Source organism: Marmota monax, unplaced genomic scaffold, assembly GCF_021218885.2.
Source record: "Marmota monax isolate L192 unplaced genomic scaffold, Marmota_monax_Labrador192_F-V1.1 WCK01_AAM20220418_F8-fsc00223, whole genome shotgun sequence".
Classification (NCBI taxonomy): Eukaryota; Metazoa; Chordata; class Mammalia; order Rodentia; family Sciuridae; genus Marmota; species Marmota monax.
In genome coordinates, this window is record NW_026692990.1 from 1,238,582 (window position 1) to 1,266,439 (window position 27,858).

The window sequence follows — 27,858 nt, forward strand, 5'->3', positions numbered from 1 at the left end:
CTCATGTGCTGAGTATTGGTGAATAAATTTTGGAGGCATTGTCACATTGTCAGTTTTCACATTTCAAAAATTTATCTCTGCTATGATTATTGTGGTGAGGATTAAATGTTGACCCATTCTCAATGGTCTCATTTGTAGAGCTTCTCTCCAGTGTGTTTTCTCTGATGTCTAGTAATGTATGATATATAATTTAAAATGTTTCTACATTCTCTACAATTGTAGGTCTTCTTTCCAGAATAAATAGCCTAGTGGTGAAAAGGTTTTGATTTCTTATTAAAAGCTTTGCTACATTGTTTCTATTTGTAGGGGTTCTTTTCTGTATAAATTCTGTTGTTAATAAGGTTTAATTCTTCTTTAAAAGTATTATAACTTTATTCACATTTTTGAGGCTTTCTCACCAGGGGACTTCTACTGTGGTGAATATAGTTTTATTTTTGATTAAAATCTTTACCACATCCTTCACATTTGTAGGGCTATTCTCCAGTGTGAGTTCTGCTGTGGTGAATAAGGCCTGTTTTTCTACTAAAAGCATTGCCACATTCCTTACATTTGTAGGGCTTATCTCCAGTGTGAGTTCTTTTGTGGCAAATAAGGGTTGATATTTGAGTAAAAACTTTGTCAAATACTTTGCATTTGTAGGGCTTCTCCTCAGTGTGAGTTCTCCTGTGACAAATAAGGCCTGTTTTTCGAACAAAAGCTTTGCCACATTCTTTACAATTGTAGGGATTCTCTGCAGTGTGAGTTCTTCTGTAGCAAATAAGGATTTGTATTTGAGCAAAAACTTTGTCATATACTTTACATTTGTAGGGCTTCTCTCCAGTGTGAGTTCGGCTGTGGCAAATAAGGCCTGTTTTTCTACTAAAAGCTTTGCCACATTCTTTACATTTGTAGGGCTTTTCTCCGGTGTGAATTCTTTTTTGCTAAATGAGGTTTGATTTTTGACTAAATACTTTACGATATTTTTCAAATTTCTAGGACTTCTTTCCGGAGTAAATCCTGCTTTGCATAATATAGATTGATTTTTTTTCTTTAAAAACGTTATCACATTCTCCAGTGTGTGTTCTTCTGTAGTAAATATGATCTTTTTTTTTAAAAAAAAAAAAAAAAGCTTTGCCACATTTTTTATATTTGTAGGGCTTCTCTCCAGTATAAATTCTCTGGTTGTGAACAAAGCCTGATTTTTGATATGATTTGTGGTGTTTTCTCTCACTTGTAGTTTTCCATATTTTCTTTTGTTGTAAACGGTCAAGATAACAATTTCTATATTTCCACTTATAACTTTGTGAAATATATGTTTTATACCCTTCTCTGGTGAGTATTCTTGGGTATGATAAGGAGTCATTGCCAGGAAGGCCAATTTTCTATAGTTCTCTAACATCACATCTCTATATAAAGTTTTCTGAGCAGGCTGAAGGCATTCACACTCCTCTTCAGTAAAATCAGTGGCTACATCCCTGAATGTTAACAGTTTCAATATGAAAGTTGGTGCTTTTAAAAAGCAAATGAGCCAGGTCTTGTGATGGACAACTGTAGTTCCAGTGACTGAGGAGGATGAGGCAGGAGGATCATAAATTCCAAGACAGTCTGAGCAACTTAGTAAGGCACTTAGCAACTCAGCAAGACTCTGTGCTTAGGAGTTGGGCCTGCTTGGGATCTTCAGCTTCTGCACAGCAGAGTAATCTGAGACTCTGAAGCATGAGACCAAAGTCCAGCCAAATGGCAAAAACAGAGAACTCAGGAGATAAGAAGTAATAGTGAAAGCCCACCCTCCTCCTCCATGATGACACACAGGATTGGACAGTTCTCACTAAATGCTCTTGATTGGAAAGGACTTCAGAATATGCGCATTGAATCTGAGACCAGTGAGCTTTCTTTTTGGGTGACAGGGAATATCATCCAATCCAGGCATGAATAGGGCTAGAATTTCAGGTTGTTGAGTGCTATATTTTTTTCTTTTCTTAGATCTGGGAAATATACCCCAAATTTTAAGGCAATGTTTTCTTCCATAAGTGGGATCTAGTGAAAAACCAGCCTCTACCTCAGAGCAAAGCTGTATAGATGTCTTTTCAATTTAATGTTTCATTTTTTACTTTTGTTTAAAACTACTAAAATATTATATATGGAAATAATGGGGACCTGCCCTAAGATTATCATATTTGAGGGTTGATAAGTCTCTTTATACAAAGTTGAATTTATTTTTCTTATTACCAATTCAGGATTAATATAGAAAAACTTATTTAATGTCTTGGGATATACTCCTCCAGACCATTTAGTATACACCTACACAGATGTATTTTTAAGGTAATCATAACATATTTACACTTTTATGGTATTTTTCACATAAAACATTATCTTACAGGGCTGGGGGTCTAGTTCAGTGATAGAGCACTTACCTAGCATGTGTGAGGCCCTGGGTTTAATTCCCAGCACAGCAAAAAAAGAAGTATGTTTAAATATATATATATATATATATATATATATGGTTTTTTTTTAAATTTTTTATTGTTGGTTGTTCAAAACATTACATAGTTCTTGATATATCATATTTCACACTTTGATTCAAGTGGGTTATGAACTCCCATTTTTACCCCGTATACAGATTGCTGAATCATATCAGTTACACATCCATTGATTTACATGTTGCCATACTAGTGTCTGTTGTATTCTGCTGCCTTTCCTATCCTCTACTATCCCCCCTCCCCTCCCCTCCCCTCCCCTCTTCTCTCTCTACCCCCTCTACTGTCATTCATTTCTCCCCCTTGTATTATTTTTCCCTTTCCAAAGAGCTACATAACATCCCTGAGGATGGCTATACCATTATTTATTTAGTGGAGTAAGTAAAGGAGATAAATATCAATATTTTGCTGTTTATAACTATATTCCATGTTGTGATATATTTTTATAGCTATGTCTTTTTAAAAATTTGTTTTATTTGTTCTTTTTAGATATACATGATAATAGAGTGCATTTTGGCATATTATGCATACATGAAATAATTTATTGTAATTAGGACCCCATTCTTGTGGTTGTACACGATATTGTATATATTATTAATTGTTTTTTTAGGATAAATTTTTCAAATTAGAAGTGTGAGAAATTTTTAAGACTTCCTTTATTGTCATCCCATCAGTGGTTTATGTACTTGCTATCCTTAACAATTCTCATTTTTTTTTAAAAAAAAGTCTCTATTCTGGGCAATTTAAGTGAGTATCTCAGCTTCTGATAAAGTTGTTGCCCAAAATTTTGCCCAGAAGTCTCAGGCATGTAAAGTCCATGGCCACTGTGGTGCTAACACAAAGATGGAATGTAAAGGCAGGCACCCAGTATTCATAAAAATTCTAAATTATAAAATGTATATAGTAACATAAAAATTGGGAAATGGAGGGTTGCCTAAAATGCTGTTTCTATAACATGGCTATGATTGTAAAATTTGTGAAAATACTCTAGACTTTTTCATAAGTGGTTTTAATTTTCCATCAGTTTTATTTTCTGCTTTGTTTTTCATTCATTGTTGTGTATTTTCCCCTGCCTTTACTTGGCCTTCATGATTCCTTTCCCCCTAGCTTTTTTTTTTTTTTTTTTTTTTTTTTGAGGTACTAGGGATTGAACCATGGGTACTTTACCACTGCTATATCCCCAGCCCTTGTTTTTTTTTTTTGTTTTGTTTTTTAATTTTGACAGGGTCTTGCTAAGTTGCTGAGGCTGACCTTGAACTTTTAATCTTCCTGCCTCAGCTTCCTGAGTTGCTGAGATTACAGGCAGACATGATGGCACCTGGCATGATTTCATGATTTCACTTTTTAATAGCCATGTGGTAGTATGATAAACACTCCTATTTACCTAATCCTTCCCCTATTCCTAGACAACTAACTTGCTGCTAGTTTGTATTACATATAATACTATAATAAAATACAGGTATAGCTAACATTTTTTTGAACATTTACTGTGAAACAAGCTTTATACCTTGTTGTTTTCTTTCCTTTGTGTTATTTTTTAATGATTGATTTTCAGGAATCCTAATATCAGTTCACAAACATTTTTGTGGCACAGCCTTTATTTCCATGTCAAACTTTCCTTCCCTATTTCTTTCTAACTTCAGATATTTATTGGAACCCTAAAATATGCCAGGTACTGTGCTAAGAGGCACCAAGAAGGCAAAATGAATCAGTGAGTCCTTGGAGTTTGATGTTAAACATGAATGATAAAGAGGGCTATGATAAAAGGCACTATTAGATTACGGATCTGTCTGTCCATTCCCTTGTCCAATAATCCACCCATCTACCTATGCTTTTCCCCATGAATCATATGAGAGAGCTAGTTGCAAACATGATGCCATTTTACCTCTGAATATTTCAGTACAAGAACAAGGACATTGGCTGGGAGTATAGTTCAATAGTAGATCACTTGTCTAGCGTGAGTGAGGCCATAGATTCAATCCCCAGTGCCATCACATGTGTGTGTATGCATACAGACACATACACAAATATGGACATTTTCTTAAATAACTACAATATAGTGACCAATTTAGAGAATGTTAACATTAACAGATAATAATATAATATTATTATCTATTATCCACCTCAACATTTTCATTAATTATTATGATGTCCTTTATGGCAACTTCACCCTGCTTGATGAATATTTATTTAGTCGTTATTTTTCAAAACATTGATATTTTTGAAGAATTAAGGCCAGTTATGTTACAGAATGCCCTTCAATTTGAATCAATGTGAAGTTTCCTTTTCTTTAGATTCAGATTATACATTTTTTTCAGGAAAATCATGTACATTAAATGTGTTTTTATTTGCACATAGTAGTAGAAGGCATGTGATGTTGCTTTGTTCCAGTGTTGGGGAAGTTAAGTTTGATTACTTTGTTAAGGTTAGGCCTTCCAAATTCTTCCAGTGTAAATTTACCTTTTTTTTGCCTTTGTACTTAAAAAGCAATCTGTAGGATTGCTTTGAAACTTTGAAACTAGTAAATATCCTGTTCTTTATTCAACCTTCATCTACTGGATTTGTCATCCATTTATGATTTTCTAACTCTATCATCCCTCTTTATTTATTAGTTGTCTTTTACTGTAAATGAGAGCTTTTCCTTTTCTATTTGTTCATTTGTTCTTATGAGTATGAAGTCATGGATTCTTATTTTATTAAATGGGTTATATTCTTTTACTATTATTATTTTGATGCCCAAATTGTCCCAGATTTTGACAGTAGGAGCTCCTTCAATTTGGTCCTCTCTGTTTTTGATATGTCCTCATCATTCTTTTAAGTATTGTTTTACTTTTTGGCAGAGTAAAGCTCTTCTAGTACTTCCTTGTCCCATTGATGGAAAATCATCTATTTCTACATGGAACCTTCTTCCTTTCTAGTTTAGAAATCAGAATATGAGCTAAGATATATGTTTTTTTTTAATTCTCCAAGAAAATTTTGCTGGTCTATTTCTGAAATCTCATACAGATTTCTTATATGTAGAAGTTCTGTCCACATATTGGCTAAATGGACAAGATAGAGGAGGGCTTGAAATAGCCTGGGGAGGTAGAGAAACATAAATAGAGTTATAGCATATATGGAAGGATCCAACTCATGCAGAGAACTCCAGCTTAGTGTGGCTTCAAGCAGAGATGAAGCTAGAGAATCAGACATGGACCAGTTCATTGTGGACTTTCATCATCTGAAAAACCTAATCTTTTGGAAGATGAGATGCCATCACAGAGTGGTTAACCGAGTAGGGAAATTATTGTTTTTATTAAATTTACATTCTAAGATTCCTCTCTGTTCTCACCAGTGAGGAGTATGTAGAGTATTGATTAGGTAAATATTTAAAATTATTTTCCAGCAGGATTGGTATTTTTCTTTCTAAGAGGAAGTTTGAGTCATTGATTCATCTTCTTGTGGAATGGCAACAATTCTTTTAAGTAGTAGTTTTACAACCAGGACTACAAGTTCAATAGTAGTATTCTTTGTTAAAAAATAATAAACAAAAGTACATAAAAATGCTAATTTTTAACAAAAATATTGATGAATAAGATGTACTTGATTTATTGCTACATTTATTTTTCTTTATCTTTAGTAAAAATGTCAATAACAGGATTGATATAGACTTTCAATAACAAAGACATTCTACCTGGTTTGCAAGGTAACCAGAATAGGAAATGTAACAATCAAAATTTCTGAAATAACAACAAATTGCCTCCTTAGCTTGAATTTTGCTGTTGTAACAGTCTTTATTTTTATTACTTACAGACCATACCCCAACCAGTTGGAGTTGAACAACAAGCAGCTCTTCAAAAACCAGATTTAGTTAGAAGGTAAGTATCATCAGATTCATACCTTAGAAACAATGAGGGTGAGCAGAAGTATGTGCAGTAACTAGGGAAGCTTCTGTTTTCTTATATTTATGTGTAGGTTTAATAAACATATTTGGCATTATTTTTACTTTTTAAAAAATTTTAAAAATTTTTTATTTTGCTTATTTATTTTTATGTGGTGCTGAGGATTGAACCCAGGGTCTTACACGTGCGAGGTGAGCGTTCTATCGATGAGCCACGACTCCAGCCCCATTATTTTTACTTTTTAAAAAAATATTTTTTAGTTGTAGATGGACACAATACCTTTATTTATTTATTTATTTTTATGTGATGCTGGAGATCAAATCCAGTGCCTCACACATGCTAGGCAAGCACTCTACCACTGAGCCACAACCCCAGCCCTATTTTTTATTTTTTTAACATCAATAATATTGACCATTACCTTATTTTCTTTAGTTATAGTGTTCTAATAAAAGGAAATAATAATGTAATTTATAGTAAAATATCATGTAGTCATAAATTTGCATTTTTCTGTATTTGTTCAGATTGGATAATTTCTATTGTTCTTTTTTTACATTCATTGTTTCTTTCCTATATATTTCGTTATTGTGCCCATTGTCCTTTCATTAAGTTTTTATTTCTGTGATTTTATGTTTAGTTCTATAATTTCATTTGTTTCTGTTTTTAACATCTTCTACTCCTTTGACAAACTCGTTTGTTTTTTTTGTTGTTGTTGTTTGTTTGTTTGTTTTTTGGTGATGCTGGGGATTGAACCCAGGGCCTTGCACATGCTAGGGAAAAACTCTCCAACTGAACCACACTCCTAACCTTCATTTTGATAAATGCTTTTAAAAACCTTTCAGATAAAATCTTTTTCTGATTCATCTTGATGTTGACACTTGCTGATTGTTGATTTTGCACTTGTTGATGCAAAAAGATTTAAGTTGTAATTTTCCTGGTTTTTGGTATGACAGGGATTTTATTTTTGTCTCCAGGACATTTTGGGTATTATGTAAGGATACTTTGGATTCTACATTTAAATCCTCTATTTAGCTGTCATTCTGCCTGTTTAGGTACATTGGTCCTGGCCTACTTGTAGGGGCTGTGATTCTAGTGACGATGTAGTTTTAAGAGTTCATGCTTTGCTATTCTGGTCTGCTTCATTCACCTGGCACCTTGGTGTCCATGGTGGAGCTGCAGCGTGGAGATTTGAACTTCTCTAGGTCCACCATACAGATCACATTTTACTGCTGGAGCTCCTGCCACTGCCACTGGGGAAGCAAAGGGCCTACGTAAGCCATCTTTTGTTGAAGGGTTAAGTATCAGGAGACACTAGGTCTGGGCTGTCTTTATGCCTGACCTGTCTTCTGCCATTGTGTTAGTATTAGGAGATGGTTAGTTGCTTTATTTTTCAAGTCCGCAGAGTTCCTAATCAATCTTTTATCTTTTCATTCTTTAGTGCTATCCTGATTTTTTACTGCATTATTTCCAGATTTTATTTTTTAGCTCTTCTTAGTGGGGACAAGCAAGCAGAGTTGAGTTTTTGCTACGTTGTCCCAAACCCTAAGCTAGTGTTTTTTAAGGTTACTTTGGAATATGAACGATACAGCCCCATTGGCTATAATTAATGTCTCTATTACCCTATGAAGGTGTTATTTATTACTGCCAATTCTCTGTATGTTTTAGAACTCTAGGGGCATTATTATTATTTTTAATTAAAATGTTTTCTTTGTGGTGCTGGGATTAAACCCAGGGACTCAGGCATGTGAGGCAAGTTCTCTACCATTCAGCTATGCTGAAAGAACTTAGGAACAGTATTAGTATGTCTTCTTTTTCATACAGACATAGAAGAATTAGGAATTATTTTTATCATTTTTGTGCATCTCTATAGAAATATTTTATGAATAGTTTTTAGCAAAAGGACTTAATCTAAAAATTAATTAATATCTGAAAAAGGTTGTCTGATACTTATTGTTCTTTTTATTTGAATTTCAGATATATTGGAAGATATTTATTCAAATATTCAAATATCTTCACTTTTATTAAAGAAAAATCTGAAAAATTTCACACAGATTAACCTGCCCTTTCATAATCATACTGATTTGAACCTATAAAATATAATCAGTTAGAATTAGTTATATTGATCTGGGTGCAGTGGTACATGCCTCTATTCCCAGTAATCCAGGAGACTGAGGCAGTCTGTCAAAAAAAAAAAAAAAAAGCTACCCAAGAACTATAAAATGTTAATAATTTTGAACCATTTTATTGATTGATTGATTGATTGATTGTACTTGATATTGAACACAGGGGCACTTTACCACTAAGCTACATTCCTAGCCCTTTCTATGTTTTATTTTGAGATAGGATCTCACTACATTGCCCAGACTGACCTCAAATTTACAATTCTTCTGCCTCATTCTCCTGAGTACTTGGGATTATAGACATGAGCCACCATGTCTAGCTTGAAGAAGTTTTTTTCAGGGGATGGAACACAGTGCCTCTGTATACTAGGCACGTGCTCTATTTCTGAGCTACATCTCCAGGTGTTCCACCATGTTATATGATTCCTTTTCATTTATTTTTCTGCCTCTTGCATTATTTTTTGTCTCTCACATTCGGTCTGTCTATCCTTATTGAGGTCTCTCCCTTATTTTGAGTGAGATTTTTCAGTTTAGAAGTTTTATTTGAACATGTTAATGAAGTAACCCCAAAACAAACAAGATAAAATTTATCAAGAGCATTCTCTTTTAAAAGGTTTCACAAAGGTCTATAACTGGCAATGTTTTCTTTCATTTCATTTTTGCCAAATATATATGATATAATCACATTTTTCATAACTTTAAAAGATAGCTTTATTTATATATAATTTGCATACAATTCAATTTATCTTTAAAGTGTATGATTCAGTAACTTCGTATATTCACAGAATTCAGCAATTATAACTTTTTAAAAGATATTATTTATTGATTTTCCTTAAACATTGTTTACAATTAAATAATCAAAAGCTTTTTTGTTAGATTTTTATTATCAGGATTGGAATGAGTTACTGTTTTTTTTTTTACTAGCTTGAATCAAGATGTGGCAGCTGTGAAGGAAAACACCAATAACTCTGATAACCCAGGTGGAAATGGCAAACAGGATCGGATCAAACAGAGAAGAGCTTCCTGTCCCCGACCAGAGAAGGGGACTAAATTTCAACTTACTGTCCTTCAGGTCAGTGTGTGGATATGGTTTGGTTGTAGTGCATGTAGAGGTCTTCGAGAGTCAGGGGGGGGATGATACTGTGATAACTGTAGAATATTATGAAACCCTCTGTAAGCTGACTTTTCCTCCATTAAAAATTTTCTGATAGGAATGTTTTGTGTTAATTTTTAAAGGGGAATAAAGGAGAATAAAAGGCAGAAAATAAATCACTTATAACTACCACTGAGAGCTAGCTTCTACCATTTTTTTATTTGTTTTCATTTCTTTATTCTACATGTACATTTAGCATTTTACATTAAGATCGTGATAGTACTAGTAATTATAGCAAAACTATTGAATTCTTTTGTGATAGACACCCTAAATTTTACGTATTAATTTTGTGTGTGTGTACTGGGGATTGAACCAAGAGGCACTTTACCACATAGCCACATCCCCAGACCTTTATTTTATTTTATTATAATTTTGAGACAGCATCTCACTAAGTTGCTTAGGGCCTCACTAAATTGCTGAGGCTGGTCTCGAACTTGCAGTCTTCCTGTGTCAGTTTCCTGTGTCACTGGGATTATAGGCTTGTGTCACTGTGCTCAGTTTATGCATAAATTTTTCATGTAATGCAAACACTATATAATAGGTGATAATATACTCTTAAGAAATGAGAATGTCAAGAGAGATAATTTGCTTAAGGTCATACAACTAGCAAGTGATAAAGTCAGATCTTAACCCAGATTAGACTTCAAAGTCTGTATCTGTAACCAGTACAATATATATTTCAGTTGGTTGCTGAAGCCTACATATAAATTTATATCCCCTCTCTTTTTTGGCAGCACTGGGGATCAAGCCTGGGGCCTCATGCATGCTTGGCAATAACCTACCAATGAGCTATATCCTCAAACTATTTTGTCTTTTTCAAAACTTAACTTATCATGTATATTTTCCTATATCACTAAGTAAGTTTTCAATAACATTTTAAATGGCTACATTAGATAGGCCCTTGTATGCAACTATAATTTTAGCATTCCTTTCGTTGTCGTACTTTTAAAATTTGTTCTCTTTTTGCTAGTCTTTTTCCCTAACTTTGTCTTCATTCTCTGCAGCAAATATCTTAGAACATAAATCTTTGTATCTGACCCCGATTATTTCCTTAGAATAAATAGATCCCTAGAAATAGATTAGTGGTTTAAAAAGTGAAAATTTGAGGCTTGAGGGTGTTGCTCAGTGATAGAGCATGTGCTTAGCATATGCAAGGCCCTGGGTTCAATTTCTAGCATATGCACAATAAAACATTTCTAAAATTTCTAAATACATGTTGCTACATTAAGAGAATTTTGGAAATGAGTGACTGAATTTAGATATTGCATTGCATATAGCTATAGTGACTATTATAACCTTTTTTTTTTTTTTTGCTTTTTTGTAAAAGTTTTGTTCCATTTTCTTTCCTACTTGATCACATTTCTATTTATTTATTTATTGTAACTGTGGGGATTGAACCCAGGGCCTTGCACATACTAGGTAAATGCTCTACCACCTAGCTACATCCTAGCCCTTTCAATTAAAAAAAAATTTTTTTTTGAGACTATTGTCTCAAATATCTTGCTAACTTGCTCAGGCTGACCTCAAACTTGCATTCTTGCTAACAGCCTCTCAAGTAGCTGGGATTATGGAGGTGAACCACTGCATCCCACTCTCATTTAAGATTTTACTGAGTAATTTGTACCTGTTATATTTGTCATAGGATGGCTCTTTATGTAGTATTTCACAAAGGGAAAACAGAATGTTTTTAGAGTGTTAATGTATAAGTCATTTTCAGCACTTATTATATGTGAACTCATTCTAGATAGTCTGTGTACAATTTACAAAGTGAAGACAGTGAATCTTAAACTGGTGAAATATGTATTCATAGGTGTCAACCTCTGGAGACAACATGGTAGAGTGCCAGCTGGAAACACACAACAATAAGATGGTCACCTTCAAGTTTGATGTTGATGGTGATGCACCAGAAGATATTGCAGACTATATGGTAAGTATCGTAAATACAAATTATTTTCCCTTCAACATTATCTGTCTCTTATTTTCTCTATATTTATTTGGAGCCATCTCTCTTTAAAGGGCATGGTTAGTTTTAAAATTTATACAGAGGTTCTGATCAGGGATAAGCTGCTGCATCTTATTTAGTTTCAGCATATTCATTTGAAAAATATGAAAGAGTTTTATTGTGGATCAATATTTTTTCCCTTTGCCTGTATGTTGAGATAATCTAATAAACTTTATAAAAATAATTCCATTGTGTGGGTTACTGATTAAATCAGAATCTTTGAAGTTGAGGCCTAAACACCAATAGTTTGTTAAGTTACCAAGGTAATTTCTAATGTGCAAACTACTGGTCTAACATCTTCCATGTAAATGTTCAAGTTATTTTCTTCATTTCATTTAGTTTTCTAATATTTTCTTTGAATTAGTAGGCTTAAGTTAGTATTTTTCCCCTTTATTGGATAGGTATGGGATCTGGGTGGTAGGAGAGTGCATAATGCATTTGTTTCTGCTTTTCTGGTGAAGTGGAAATAAATTTGGGGGGGGGGTGTTACCAGAGATTGAACCCAGGATACTTAACCCCTGAGTCACATCCCCAGCCCTTTTTAAAAATGTTTTATTTAGAGACAGGATCTCACTGAGTTGCTTAATGCCTTGCCATTGCTGAGGCTGGCTTTGAACTCACAATCCTCCTGCCTCAGCCTCCTGAGCTACTGGGATTACAGGCATGCACCACTTCACCCGGGCAAAATAAACATTTTAAAAGTTAATTTTGTTAGTTATGCCTCTTACTTAGCAGAGTATTTTTTGAGATGACTATACTTTCTTAATTCCGTTGTAAACTTAGCCCAACTAAAGGTCTTTGGGCTGTTATGAAACATCTCCAACAATGATGAATTTTATGATTTGTGATTGAAAACCTTTTACTTTGGACATCTTTGTTGTAAACATTGGGTTCAATCCTCAGCACCACATAAAAAATAAATAAATAAGTAAATAAATAAAGGTCTACTGACAACTAAATAAAAGTTAAATAAAAAGAATAATTGAATGTATTATGTGGTGTTTTATTGCTGGTCTTTATTCTGTTTTGACACTTGGATTTAGATACTCCATATTTATGTTTTTCTTTATGGTAACCACCATTAATACAGTATTATAATTTTGAAGAAACTAAATTCATTCTCATGAATAGACTGACTTTTGTTGTGGGGCAGGTTGAAGATAACTTTGTGCTGGAAAATGAGAAGGAAAAATTTGTAGAAGAATTGAGGGCTATCGTAGGTCAAGCCCAGGAGATCCTTCATGTCCACTCTGCTGCAGAAAAAGTCATTGGACTTGACTCTGTTACCTTGGAATCTAACAGTAACCAAGTAAGAACGACTGTTTAGCAAATGGGTCTTTTTGAATACGTGTCAGGAACTTCTTTATTTATCTATTCATTTTTAATTCAGACAGGATCATCTGAACAAGTCCAGATAAATTCTGCTTCTACCCAAACCAGCAGTAAGTATATTTAATTACATTTACCATTTGGATTTTGAAATAAGACATTTGGGAACTTTAAATTATATCCCTTCTTGGAGAAAAATGTTAGCCAATAAAGTAATTTGATAAATTGTTATTTTCTAACACTTTGAAAGGACCTTGTATCTCAGAGATAAAAATTCATTCACCAAATTTCCTCCAAGTGTTGGTTCTTTATCTGATTAATTTATTTCTGAGTTGTCACATGGTATGTTACCAGAAAAGCAGTCACAGTATGATGACTTTTAATGGCCTGTTTGAAACAAAACGGGTCAATTGATTTTTCAGATATAAGATGGGCAGAAAGTTTCTTAACTAAAATCATTGTATTCTAAGTTTGCCTCATGTTTTAATAGTCATATTTTATCTTGATTTTATTCCACTAATGACACACTTATACAGCTCTGATAAGCACTACTATTATACTTATCCTATTACTATTGGGAATATAGGTATAAGACAGATAATTTTTTAAAAAAATATATTTTATTTTAGTTGTAGTTGGACACAATACCTTTATTTATGTATTCATTTGTTTGTTTTGTTTATTTATTTTTATGTGGTACCGAGGATCAAACCCAGTGCCTCACGCGTGAGCACTCTACCGCTGAACCATAACCCCAGCCCCAAGACAGATTCGTTTTTGAAATTAGTTTTATTAAGTCAATAAAATAAATGAACTGACATTTGCTTGGCACATTGATTTCTTGCTAATTATTTCTATAGGTGAGTCTGCTCCTCAATCATCTCCAGTTGGTCGGTGGCGATTCTGTATCAATCAGACAATAAGAAACCGAGAAGCTCAGTCTCCTCCTTCTCTTCAGCCTTCAATGGCTGCAGTCACTGGGCTACATCCATTTCCTAGTAAGCTCTCATTCACTGCCAGGTTTTTCCAGATTTGGAGGATATGAATGTAAAACATACACCATATTTTAACTTATTTCTTGAATATTTTACAACAATTTTCATAAGCATATTTGAAGACAGTGTATAACTTAAAATATTTTTATTTAATATTTATAAAAAAGCAAAGTTGTTTTTTTTTTCATTCCAGCTTGGATTGTTTGATATTTTGAGTCTTGTTTATAAGCATATTCTCTCTCATATCAGTTCTCATTTGTCCCTTGCTTTTCCTGTCACTTTTGAACTTCTGTATTAGTCTATGCTTTGCATTCATCAGCATGTAATTAACTGTTACTTTGTTATTGTTCCAGGTTCACGAAGTAAAAATAATAAGGAAATATCACAGGACACACTGCTCAGTATAGAAAATAATCCATGCCAGCATGCACTTTTTACCTCCAAATCAGAAAACAAGGATGTAGTTGATGGTAAGATTTCTGAATGTGCTGGTGTAAAAAGTGAACAGCCAGCTATACTTTTTCAAGTGGAAGATAATAGGCAGATAATGACACCAGTTACCAGTGGTTCCACTTATTCCACTACTTCAGTTCCAATTGAATGTGAGGGACTCACTGGCCAAACAGGCATGTTCATACCTGTATATTCATGTCACCCACCTGCCAGTCAGGCTGATGTGCATGTAGCTCACGGTGGCAAATCAACTCAGATTGCTGGTAATGCTGTTACAGCCTCAACATTTGTATCTGATCAAAAACCTCAGTTCTTACCAGGACAGCAGCCAACTATGGATGCAGAGTTTATTTCCCAAGAAGGAGAAAACATAGTGAACACTGAAGCAAATTCTCCAAAAGCAGTCATTTCCACTCAGACTCCTGGCCTTGAATCAAGTACCCTTTTACCCACTACTGTCCTAGAATCAGATGGGGAAAGACCTCCAAAAATGGAGTTTGCAGACAACCGAATTAAAACTCTGGATGAAAAATTAAGAAACTTGCTCTATCAGGAACACAGCATCTCTAGCATCTATCCTGAGAGCCAGAAGGACACCCAAAGTATAGACTCTCCTTTTTCTTCCTCTGCTGAAGATACACTCTCCTGTCCAATGCCAGAAGTCATAGCCATCAGTCACTGTGGAATTCAAGATAGCCCTGCACAATCCCCTAATTTCCAACATATGGGCTCTAAGATTCTGTCCAATGTGGCTGCAAGTCAGCCTAATAACATATCAGTGTTCAAAAGGGACCTGAATGTGATAACTTCTGTACCCAACGAATTGTGTTTACATGTAAGTATCAGTCTTTTTGTTTCCTTATGATTTTAAAGAAATGCCTTCTCTTCTAAAATTCTGTGTTTTGAAATGAGATTTTAAGGACACAGGTATTTAAGGATGCCATGACCTATGCTACAGGTGCTCAGAAATTCTCAGTAGACCTGGTAGACTATGGGTAAGAGAGCCCTCTAGTGAAGTAACTAGGAACTTGCAAGCAGTGTCTATATTTGTTTTAATGATAGGGGGGAAAAAAACCTGATTTATAGAAGATTCTAATAGAAAGAACTTACTTTTTGATTTCTACTTCATAGTTTAATTTAAATGTGATTTGATAGGTTTAATTTATTTGAAAAAAAGTAAAAGTCATCCATAGTCCCATGACTTTTTTTTGGTACTAGAGACTAAACCCAGGGGTGTTCTACCACTGAGCTACATCCTCAGCTATTTTTATTTGTTTTCACTTTGGGACAGGGTCTCCCTGAGTTGCTGAGGCTGGTCTTGAACTTGTGAGCCTCCTCCTTCAGCCTCCTAACTTACTGAGATTATAGGTTTGTACCACCGTGCCAGGCCTATACTTAAAGTATATATAAACACATACATACAGGTTGAGTATCCTGTATCCAAAAGGCCTTGGTTTTAAAAAGTGTTTCAGATTTTGGAGTTTTTTAGATTTTAGAATATTTGCTTAATGAGATACCTTGTGGGTGAGACCCAAATCTAAACACAGAATTCATTTATGTTTCATGTATACCATATACACAGAGCCCACAGACAATTTTTTCCAGTATGTCGTGTAAAAAAATATGGATTGAGCCACATTATATAAAATCTTATGTGAAATTTTCTACTTGTGATATCATGCTGGGGCTCAGAAAGTTTAAGACTTTTTTTGAGCAATTTGAATTTTAGATTTACAAATTAGGGGTACTCACCTATGTAATGTAGGAACACTAATTTTCCTTTCCTTATTTCAATTTTATATTATTTTGTGTTATTTGTGATTGTACCTAAGGCAAGCACTCTACCATTGAGCCATACCCCCAGCCCTAGTTTCCCTTTCCTAGCCCTTCAAATCACAGAGATAACCACTAGTAATTTGGTGCTTATCCTTATTGACTTTTCTTAAGCTTACACAAATATGTTTACATATATATCATAATATTTTCTTCAGAAATATATCATGCTCTGCAACTTATTTTAAATATGTATGTACAAATACTTCACATATGTTGCTCTGCATTATCTTTAATTATGGACATGTATCAGTGTCATTACATATAGTTCTACCTTTTTAACTATTAAAAATAACTGCATAATAAATTATTGAATAGATATAATTAGTTTTATTGATAAACTAGTAATTTTAAATTTAAAAGGTAACAAGTAAACACAAAAGTCATTCATAAAGATTAAAGATTTAAAGTAACTGTTGGCTGGAGATGTAGTGTTCTTGCTTAGTGTATATGAAACCCTGTGTTTGATCAACAGCACTACATTCAAATAAATAGTTAACTGTTGTATTGCTACCTCTTATTCCCTGAACCCTTTGATGTTCCCAATTCTAATTCTGTGGTCAACACCATTAGTAACTTGTAATTTTTGTGTGTGTGTGTGTGTGTGTATGGTATATATTTCTTGATTTGGTAATTTTAGATAATACCCATCTACTTGCTGCTACAGAGAGTGAGGGTTTGACTCTATGAATAAAAACCAAAGCCAGTTGCCATGATACATGACTGTAATCCTAGCTCCTCAGGAGGCTAAAGCTGAGGAGGATTGCAAGTTCGAGGTCATCCCAATCAACTTAGTGAGACTATATATCAGATAAAAATAAAAAGGAATAGGGATGTAGCTCAGTGGTAGAGCACCCCTGGATTCAACCCCAGTACCAAAAAACTGAAAATCAATAAATATGCATTTATATTATGATCATGTGTGTGATACAATAACAACAAATGACTAGAACCATAAGAAATGAAATGTTTTTCTCTACCATTTAAATTTTGTTGCTCAGAGGAGATTATTTCAAGCATCAAGGTCAAAAGGATTATTTTATTTGTTTCAGTGTCCATTGCTATATCTGAATCATATTTAGTTGTCACTGTTTCTGTTGTCCTCAAATTATTCTTTTTTCCCCTGAAATACTTCTGTGAGTAATGTTTTCAGATATGTTACATGGTTATCTAATTTGTCTTTGCTGTTGTTTTTGCATGTCCTAACATATCTTAATTTTGCTTCACACTTGATTAAGAGTGAACGGTAGGATCAAAATCTTTTCTTCTCAGAACTTAGAAGACATTGTTTTACTGTCTTTTAGCCTCCTGTGTTGCTGATGAGAGTGATGTTAATTTAATTATCATTCATCTGTAGGTGGCTTGTTTTTATTCTAGACCACTTTCCACAATATGGAAATGTTCTATATCTATGCAGTCCAATATGATAATCACTAAACCACAGATGACTATTCAGCACATAAAATGTGACTAGTGTAATTTAGGGCTTAAAGTTTTAATTTAATTTAAATTAAATTTGAACAGCTACATGTGGTTAGTGACTTATAAAACACAGGATATGAAACTATTTTTTTCTATTCATTGTGAACATAACTTTGATGGCCTTTTGATTTTGAAGATTAGTGTCTTTTTTATTTCTAGTAAACTTTACTATTGTCTTATTTTTCCTTCCATTGTCTTTCTGGCTTCAATTTAGAAGTGTTATAGATATCCAGTCTCCTGGATATATCCTCCATATCTCTTAACAGTGTGTTCTCATTTTTAATTTATGTTCTCGGGCAAAACTTCAATTTTCAAAAGTATGTCAGGTTACTGTCCTGCTACTTAGCCTTTTCCAGTTAATTTTTCATTTGACATGAATGAAATCTGAGTTTTGAATCATGAATCTGAGTTTTGAAATCACTCTTATTCTTGGCTTCTTTTCCACAGCAGTCTATTTTTGCACATATTTTTTTTTCCCAAAATTAAAAAAAAAAAAATTGGGGGGGGGGAGGTGGGTACTGGGGATTGAACTCAAGGGCACTCAAATATTGAGTACCATCCCCAGCCCTATTTTGTATTTTTATTTAGAGACAGGGTCTCACAAGTTGCTTATCACCTCACGATTGCTGAGTCTGGCTTTGAACTCTTAATCCTCCTGCCTCAGTCTCCAGAGCTGCTGAGATTACAGGGATGCACCACTGCACTCAGCCAAGTTTTGTTTTTTTCCTTAGAAAATGTACTAAAGATTAATAGTTGAATATATAAATCATGTTTACAAATCAGAAAGAAAAGATCAGACCACTCAGTAAAAGAATAGTCAAATCATTTAGACATATGTCTCACAGAAGTGGAAATACAGATGTCTATATAATGCTTAGCATTTGGTCAGAACCTTTCTGCTGAATCATGATATGGCAGATAGCATCACATGATGAGGCAGAGCAAGCCAGAGAGAACTTGCTTTTATAATGAAGCATCTTTCACATAACCCATCAATTCTCAAATCCATTAATCTATGAATAGACTAATCCATCTAAGAGGGTGGACCCCTCATGATCCAATCACATGTTAAAAGCCCTACATTTTTCTACCTCCACATTTGACACAATGGGAATGAAATTTCAACATGAATTTTTTTTCGTTTGTTTTGAGACAGGGTCTCACTAACTTTCTCTGGCTGGCTTTGAACTCATAGTCCTCCTGCGTCAGCTTCCAGAGTATCTCTATTATACAGGACCACTGTCATACATGTTATCCATTCTTGACCTAAATGTTGTATAGTTCATGACTGTATATTCACACATCTCTCTGACAATATGAAGGTTTTACCCAATGTTATTAGTGCCATTTCCTTGGCTTTTCCTCTATTTCAATTTAGTGTTTCTTATAGTGTTGGATTTTCATAGTGGTGATTCTTAGTATGTGTGCATTTTTTTTCTTTTTCTCTCGCAAGATTCCTTATTCATCTATCTATAAACGCTATGCATAATCACCAAATGCTAGCCTTCCTCCAATAATTGGAGGAAAAACATGGGATGTCCTTTCTGGCATTGGATATTATCACTTGACTCTAATGCTACCTGGAGGATAGCCCAGTAGCTACTCTCTGAAGGCAGGAGAGTTTACCCTCCTCCAAAATATTTTCTCCTTTTGACCTTTCTCTTGGCCACGTACCATTTCCATTTTCTACTCTTATTTGAAGGGTAGATGTTCTGCTATCTTTTGTTTGTTGTCGAGATGGGAAGGGAAGGGGCAGAGCTGAGTGTCTGTTCCTCTTTGGTAGCCCAACAAATGCACTCTTCAATACAGTGAGTATCTTTTGAGCAGCGAATAAATAAAAACCTCTATTTTTGTGGAGTTCACATTCTAGTGGGGGAAACAGCCCCTAGACAAATAAAATTTTTATTAAAAAGGGTGGTGATAGCTTAGAGGATTACTCTACACAGAGTGGCCAGGGAAATACTTGTACATAGTAATGACATTAACAGATAGATATTTGTTCAAGCAAAAGAAGGCCACTTAAGTAGAAGGATATTGAGAGATAATTTTGATGAGACAAATAGGTGATAGATTTTGTAGAGTTTTATAAGCATTTTAGCCAAGCACTCATCCTTTTGGTGAACCACAGCTCATTCTTGCGGCTCATATATGTCACTGGAGTTTGCAGCATTTTGAAACAGTTCCTACATATGACATGATCTGTTTTTTCTTCCTTCAGTCATATATGTTTGTGTCTATATCTATTTTTCCTGTTTTATCTAGGTATTTGGATTGATACGGGAAGCCAGAACATATATTAAATATGCCATCTTGTTCCAGTTACTATACATTAAAAATCTGTGATTTCAGTGGAATCAATGCAACATGTCTAAATTGAAATATTGAGAGTTATTTCACCTCCTCATTGAAGTAACATTATTACCATTCCAAACTGGGACTTTGGACAATAAAAGCTGATTGTTCAGAATTCATTATAATCTGCCCTAAGTCAAATAATGCTTATCTAAGACAGTATTCTTACTGTCATATAGAACATCTTCCTGCAGACAAATGCTAAATCCCATTTTTTTTTATTTGTTTGTTTTGTTTTATGGTACTGGAAATTGAACCCACTCAGAAGTACTCTATCACAGAGCTACATCCCCAGCCTTTTGTATTTTTAATTTTGGAACAGGGTCTCACTAATTTCTTGGGGCTGGCCTTGAATTTGTGATTCTCCTATCTCAGTCTCCTGAGTCACTGGGATTACAGGTGTGTGCCACTGTGCCCTGCCCATTCTTTGTGCTTTTATGTTTGCCTTTAATCCTCTAGATTTATAGTGACCATTCTTATGTTTCCCAAAGTATTTTTTGTTGTGTCTATTAATTTTGTATTAATTATTATAGGAAATATATTTTTAAGATAATTGGATACAACAGTTAATTCTGGTTTTAGGGGGCAGTATATAGGAAGATAAGAAGAGTGATTTTCATAGCTAGCATGGCCTAATGTTAACAGCAATTTTTAGAGGATGAATTTAAAGTAATTTTGTGTTTCTTTGTAAATTTCTATATGCTTACATAAAGTAAAAAGCTTGATTTATTGATATTTCTCTGTTACTCTAAGTGCCTTAGATATTTTGTTTTTCTGTTATATGTCAGGTATTTTTTTAAATATATTTTTAGTTGTCAATGGAACTTTATTTAATTTATTTATTTGGTGCTGAGAATCAAACCCAGTGCCTCACAAATGCTAGGCAAGCACTCCACCACTGAGCCACAACCCCAGCCCATATGTCAGGTATTTTTAACTCTTAAATAATATGATAACAAATGAACATTTCATTTTAATTGCATGGGATTTCAGTAATCTTTTTAGTAAATTGATACATACAAAGGAAATAATTTAATTTTCTGTTTTCAAAGGTGACATAATGATGAAAAATATTCTGTGGAAGATTAATAGTCTTCTCTTATATTCATCTGAAGTTTAAATGATGTTTTCAAAGAAATGGTGGCAACTGGGAATGCAGCTTAGTAGTATTATGATTGCCTAGTATGCACAAGGCCCTGAGTACCATCCCCAATACCTCAAAAAATGGAGAAAGAAATGAAAGGATTAATTTCTATAAATTGAGTACTTAAGGTTCAGTCTGATATATAGTACTATAATATAATTATATACAGTATCCTATTTTTTTTCCATTACTGGGAAGTGAACCCAGGGACACTTTGTTACTGAGCTACATTCCCAGCACCTCTTATTATTTTATTTTATTATTATTATTTTTTTTTATTTTGAGATAGGGTCTCACTAAGTTGTTGAGACTGACCTCAAATTTGCAGTCTTCCTGTTTTAGTCTCCTGCGTAACTGGAAGTATCCTATTTATGATTAATGAGTAGTTCACATAGGAAATTGCACTAGGCAAAAATTTTCTCCAACTTAACTAAATCACTGCTACTTTGTGTTTTCTTATTTTTTGTCTCCATTAGGAGATGTCCCCAGATGCTTCACTTCCAGGGGATCCAGAGGCCTATCCTGCTGCTGTGTCAAGCGGTGGAGCCATTCATCTGCAGACAGGAGGTGGATATTTTGGCCTAAGCTTTACTTGTCCTAGTCTCAAAAATCCTATTAGCAAGAAATCCTGGACTCGCAAATTAAAAAGCTGGGCATACAGGCTACGGCAGTCAACCAGCTTTTTCAAGAGATCAAAAGTCCATCAAGGTAGTGTGCTTACAGTCAGGGACATAGACTAGGTAACATCACTTTTCATTTACTTATGTTTTTTTTTTTTTTTGGTTGTTCATACACAAATCTTGTCACTTTTTCCACATAGCCCATGTATGTGACATGTCCCATTAATGTCATTGCCATTTTATTTTTTCCTTTAGTAATTAATTTGGTTTTCTGGTTATTCATTTCATATAGATACTAAGTCTTGGGATAAATCTTACAATGTATGATTACAGTTAGGGACTTATACAATTTTGCTTATTACATTAACACCTTTTAATTGTCTAGCAGGAGTTAAACTTTTTCTGCTTTTCTTCATTTTTGATAATGTAAACAAATTTAGTCTTAACAATTTTCTCTTTTCTGCTTATAATTTGACAAAACTTACAGTGGAAACAGAAGATATAAGATCAGCAATTGCTCCTGATCCCATTCCACTGACACGGGAGTCCACGGCTGATACTAGGGCTTTGAGTAGATGTAAAATGATGCGTGGATCATTTCAGCGGGGTCGGTTTCAGGTTTGTGTCTTTGGTTGAATCCTTAATCTACAAAGGCCTTATGAAAGGTAACAGCAGGGCTGTGAACGTAGGTAGCTCAGTGATAGAGCACTTGCCTCAAATAAGTGAGACCCTGGATTTGATCTCCAGCACTGCAGAAAACAAAAACAACATTTGCAGATTGGTCTTTAGATCATACTTTTTTGGTCACGTTACACATATCCTCTCACCTTTTGAAGCCATCAGTAAAGGTGAGTCTAATGAAGTGGGGATTTTAGTAACTGGAATAGATCACAGAAATGAGTCATCGATTTTGGTGGGCGGTCGTGTCATCTATTTTATGAATTTAATCTCATGCCCTTTAGAATATCAGCAGTTTTAATTGTGGAATTTTATTTGAAAAATATGAAAGCAACTGTCTTTACACAAGGTGTCCAATTAAAAGATGATATGGGGAATAGAGATGGACTTTCAGATTTTGGTAATAGCAATACATGTGCATTGTAGCATTTGTCTATGCTGTGTATTGATGTTGAATTTTTTTCATGTAGTTACCCTTTACTTAGGTGGAGCCAGACACTTATACCTTTTTATATCTCAGGTGATTACGGTTCCTCAGCAGCAGTCATTGAAAGTGACATCTTTTGGAATAGAACACAGACCAGCATTCAAGGAAATATCGAATCAGTCCAGTGAAGAAGCTCTGGCCTTTAGTGAAACTGCAAAGTCTCAGTTAGTAGAAGTGGAACCTGCCATGCACAATCCTCAGACTTCAGTCTCTTCTCAGAAGTTACAAACTCTTCATGAAACCTTTAAAGAAGATAAAGGGATTTCCAAACAATTAGACAACTTCCTGTCTTTTAGCACAGCTTGTGAGACTGATGTATCTTCAGTGACCCCAGAAAAAGAATTAGAAGAAACTTCAGCCACGGGAAGTAGCATGCGATCTGGATCTGAACTGTTGCTTAAACAGAGAGAGATACTGCCTGCTGAGAAACAGCCTAGTTCTGCGAGTGAATTTTCAGCCACTCTTGCTGATAATGGGAAGGCAGCGGCAAAAACTGGTCCAGAAAGTGATCAGGGCTTACCCCTTCATGAAGAACAAGCCTATGCTCAAACGCAGAGTTCACTCTTCTATTCTCCATCTTCCCCAATGAGTAGTGATGATGAGTCAGAAATAGAGGATGAAGACTTGAAAGTGGAACTTCAAAGATTACGAGAAAAGTAAGGACTCTGTTCTGTCACAAATCCGATTGTCTTGGGTTTTATAGAGCTTAAAATTTGATTTGTGGCTAATTTAGTATTGGTGACATTTTAATGATTATAATCTTTTTATGATTAAAAACTACAAAGAATGGTAATGTAAGACCTTTATGAATGTTAAAATGCTTGCATACAAAATATTTTCATAGTTTGGAGACTAATATTAATTGGCTGTTTATTCTTTTTGCTTACTTTCTAAATCCTTATCCATCAGGACTATTGGATTAAGATTTTATAATTATTCTTGTATAATTACATATTTGGTAAGTAAGGTCAAGTTTGTTATTTGGTAAATGAGGTTATCAACCTTCACTAATGATATTGTGATAATGTTTTGTCAATGTTTTGCATTTAGAGTTATAAACTAGGTTATATATTTTCAAAAATTAATATAAAGTTGCCATATTCTTACTCTGTTCACATGTTTCAAAATTCAAAAGGTTTAATCAGCTGGGTCTCCCTCCTACCACTGTACCCAAACTACCCAATTTTTCTCCTTAGAGGAAACAAATAATAACTGTTTCTGGTATATCTAGAGTTTGTCTATGGATGCACAAACAAATGTATACATATTTTGTTCTTCATTTTCCCCAAAAGAGTAAATTATAATACAAACTATTTTATCTTGCTTTTTCACCATTTCACTGTGTTTTAGAACTATTTCTGCATTATTAAAGTTTTCCAGTTCCATAGTAACCCACTATATATACATTCTCAAATTAATTACTTGCCTCTTATTGATGGCTTGATGCCATTACTTTGAAAAATTGAAAACAGTTTGGGGGATGGGCAGTACTGGGGATTGAACCCATAGCTCTATATCATTGAGCTCTATCCCTAGTATTTTTATTTTTTATTTTGAGACAAGGTCTTGATAAGTTGCCCAGGTTAGCCTCAAATTTGGGATCCTCCTGCCTCAGCTTCCTGAGTTGCTAGGATTATAGGCCTGCACTAGCATACCCCGTTAACAAGCAATTTTTAGTGTACTTTTTGCTTTAGTGAATTTCTATTCTGTTATGGGACATAAAACTTGAAAGCAGAGAGGAGAGAAAAATAAAGGTATGGAAAAAACTTAGATTTTAGCCAGATTCTTACATATTTGATTAATGGTTCAATTGAGTACTGTGTTTTAGTGCTTTAAGAACGAAAGCTGGTTAAAATCCTTGGAATTTCCCCAGTTTTTAAGCCCTTGCCCAAAAGAAAAAAAAAAAAAAAACCAAACCTCAAATTCCACATGTCAATGAGATAATTATATTACCATTTTCTCTTCAACTAATTTCTGTGGTTGTGTTGTGTTTTGTTTTTGACTGGAGCCTAGAAGGAATTTGAGAATGTTTTAAACATTCATCAATGGAAGATTGTTGTTCTATTTTTAAACTATATATACAGAGATATACAGACCCAGGCTCAGTGGTGCATACCTATAATGCTGGTGACTTGGTAGTTTCAGGCAGCAGGATGATAAGACCAGCATGAACAACTTAGTGAAACTCTATCTCAAAATAAAAGGCTAAGGATGTAGCTCAGTCGTAGAGTACTTGCCTAGGATGTATGAAGCCTTACATTTACTCCCTACTACCACACACACACAAAATATACTTACATAGGTTTGACTTTACTACACATTATGTATATATCAACTTTACTATACAATAAGTATTATGCAGTACATGTACACCTATACTTTTATAATAAAATAGTTCTTTTTAAAGTGGTTTAATACTTGTGATATCAGTACTATATTGCTGGGAGTTTTTTGCTTTGTTTTGTGGTGCTGGGGGTCAAACCCAAGGCCCAACAAATGCCAGACAAGTACTCTGCCACTGAGCTACATCCCCAGCCCTTCAATGCTGTTATCTGAAATCTGTTTTGTTTTTTTAATAATTTAAAAAACTAGGCTACATCTCTAGTCCTTTTTATTTATTTATTTATTTATTTTTTGAGACAGGGTCTCACTAAGTTGCTAAGGCTGGCCTTGAACTTGAATCTTCCTGCCTCAGCCTCCCAAAGTGCTGTGATGAAAGATATGCATCACTGAGTCTGCCTTAAGTTCTACTTATATAAGCAATGCTGAAATAAACATTTTTTTTTGTATTTTTTACATAGCTATACAATTATTTTTATGATAGATATGTAGGCAGTCCTTGGTGTCCCTTGGCTTGCAGCCAGGCCAGGCCACTGTCCCTCCATCAGCACATGGCCTTTCCTGTGGGTCTCTATCCTCACATCACCTTCTTATGAGGACACTGGCCATTGGCTTAGGGCCCACCCACCCTAACCCAGTAGATCTCATCTCAGCTACACACATCTATTTCCAAATAAGGTGCATCCCGAGGTTCTGTAGAACATGAATTTGGGGGAAACAGCAGTGAAAACCCCAAGGTGCAACTGAACAGGTCAGAGCCATGTACATCCCACATGAAGGTCAGCAACTCCACAGTCCCTCACCTGCTCCAGGTGACATTGGGGCCCTGGACTCTCCCTCAGAAGCTCCTGAAATTTACTCCACCACTGCTTCATGATGCCACTGAGGAATGCCCTCATTGTAGTGAGGTGGCACCCCTGAAAGTGGCCCTCATTCCAGGTAGCATTGGTAGGGATCTAGCAAATGCCCCCACAGGCTATATTCATCACCCATTGCCTCTCTTCAATCAAACTCGGTCCACGGCTGCTGTTCATCTGAATGGCACAACCCTGAGCACTTCTATGACTCCCAGCTCTTGGAGGCCAAGCCACAGACAGTACCTGGAATGGGCTTCAAGCAGAGGGAGAATGTTCCAGGAGAAGGAGCTCTGTGAAGGCAGGATACAGGAGAGTGTGGGGCACACAGGAAGCCCTAAGGAGCAGTGAGGACGGAGGCAGGCGAGACAAGAGTGGGGTGCAGGGACACCACGTGGAAAGACACTACTAAATCAGGCCTGCAAACACATCACCTCCCATTGGCCAGGCAGGCCTGTGGACAAGGCTTTAGGCCACACCTGCTTCTTCCTTGTTTAAAAACAAAACACAGCTAATAAACTATTTTCATATTTAGCATAAATGTCATTATAAGCTAAAAAATGTAATTGCTAAATTAAAATGTTATAAATTTTAAAGTGATAGTGTTAAAACTGTGTTCCAATATAGCTATACCATTTTGTACTCAAAAAAAATATCTGAAAGTATCTGTTTACCCACATCTTAACAACTGTAGACTGGATATTATGAATTTTTTAACTCATATTCAGATGAATTAAAAATATTTTATTAGCTGGGTGCAGTGTCACGTGCCTATAATCCCAGGCTTTTGTGAGGCTGAGGCAGGAGGATTATAATTTCAAAGCCATTCTGGGCTTTATAGCAAGACCCTGCCTCCCAAACTATGTATGATTTTTCCCCCAATTATATTTTGTGCCTTTGATTAATAGCAAGTTTGAACATAATCTCATACTTATTGTTATTTGTATTTCCTCTTCATTGGAATCACCTTTTCATATTCTTTGCCCGTTTTTCTATCAATTTGGTTTTTTTTCTTACTGATGTTTAGGATCTATTTATAAATTCTGAATATTAACTCTTCTTTTAACATTATAAATATTTTCTTCCTATTTATACTTTCAACATTTAATAATGAAAAGGTTGATGTTATCAAACTGTTAACATTTAAATTTTGTTTTATCTATATTGAAATTTTAGACATTTGTTCTTGTCAATTTGTTCATCTTTTTCTTTAGGACTAATTAGTTTAAGGTTATGCTTCAGAAAGCATTTCCCATTCTAAAATAGTGAAAATACTCTATATTTTGCCATTCTTAATCTAAAATTTTGTTAACCTTTACTTTTATTAGTATTAAATCATTAAATTATTTTCTGCATGGTTTGCATTCAGACACATTCAGGAGGTGGTAAATCTTCAAACCCAGCAGAATAAAGAGCTTCAGGAGCTCTATGAACGTCTTCGGTCAATTAAAGATAGCAAAGCACAATCTTCAGAGATTCCTTTGCCACCTGCATCACCACGTCGACCAAGATCTTTCAAAAGTAAACTTCGCAGCCGCCCCCAATCCTTGACACACGCAGACAATTCCTTGGTTGCAACAGGTAAATCAATCATGAAAGTAAATGTTTAAAAAAACCTGGTCAAAAGTTAAGCAAAAATAGAAAGGAATGAAATTTTAGTTTGGTTTTTATTAAGATAAAAT

General features: G+C 34.7%; 1 protein-coding gene across 3 annotated transcripts in view; it reads left to right on the forward strand.

The window, feature by feature from the left end:
* Wnk3 (WNK lysine deficient protein kinase 3) overlaps positions 1–27,858 on the forward strand; it is a 187,214-nt gene that overhangs the window by 121,208 nt on the left and 38,148 nt on the right. For 2 of the 3 annotated variants that reach the window (XM_058582037.1, XM_058582036.1), the window contains exons 11-21: positions 6,249–6,313; positions 9,379–9,526; positions 11,418–11,534; positions 12,763–12,918; positions 13,000–13,051; positions 13,799–13,936; positions 14,287–15,221; positions 21,674–21,905; positions 22,305–22,435; positions 23,016–23,638; positions 27,546–27,757. In XM_058582037.1, coding sequence (XP_058438020.1) covers positions 6,249–6,313; positions 9,379–9,526; positions 11,418–11,534; positions 12,763–12,918; positions 13,000–13,051; positions 13,799–13,936; positions 14,287–15,221; positions 21,674–21,905; positions 22,305–22,435; positions 23,016–23,638; positions 27,546–27,757 — 2,809 coding nt within the window. The remainder of the gene's footprint in view (positions 1–6,248; positions 6,314–9,378; positions 9,527–11,417; positions 11,535–12,762; positions 12,919–12,999; positions 13,052–13,798; positions 13,937–14,286; positions 15,222–21,673; positions 21,906–22,304; positions 22,436–23,015; positions 23,639–27,545; positions 27,758–27,858) is intronic. The other variant, XM_046452607.2, reaches the window with a different exon arrangement.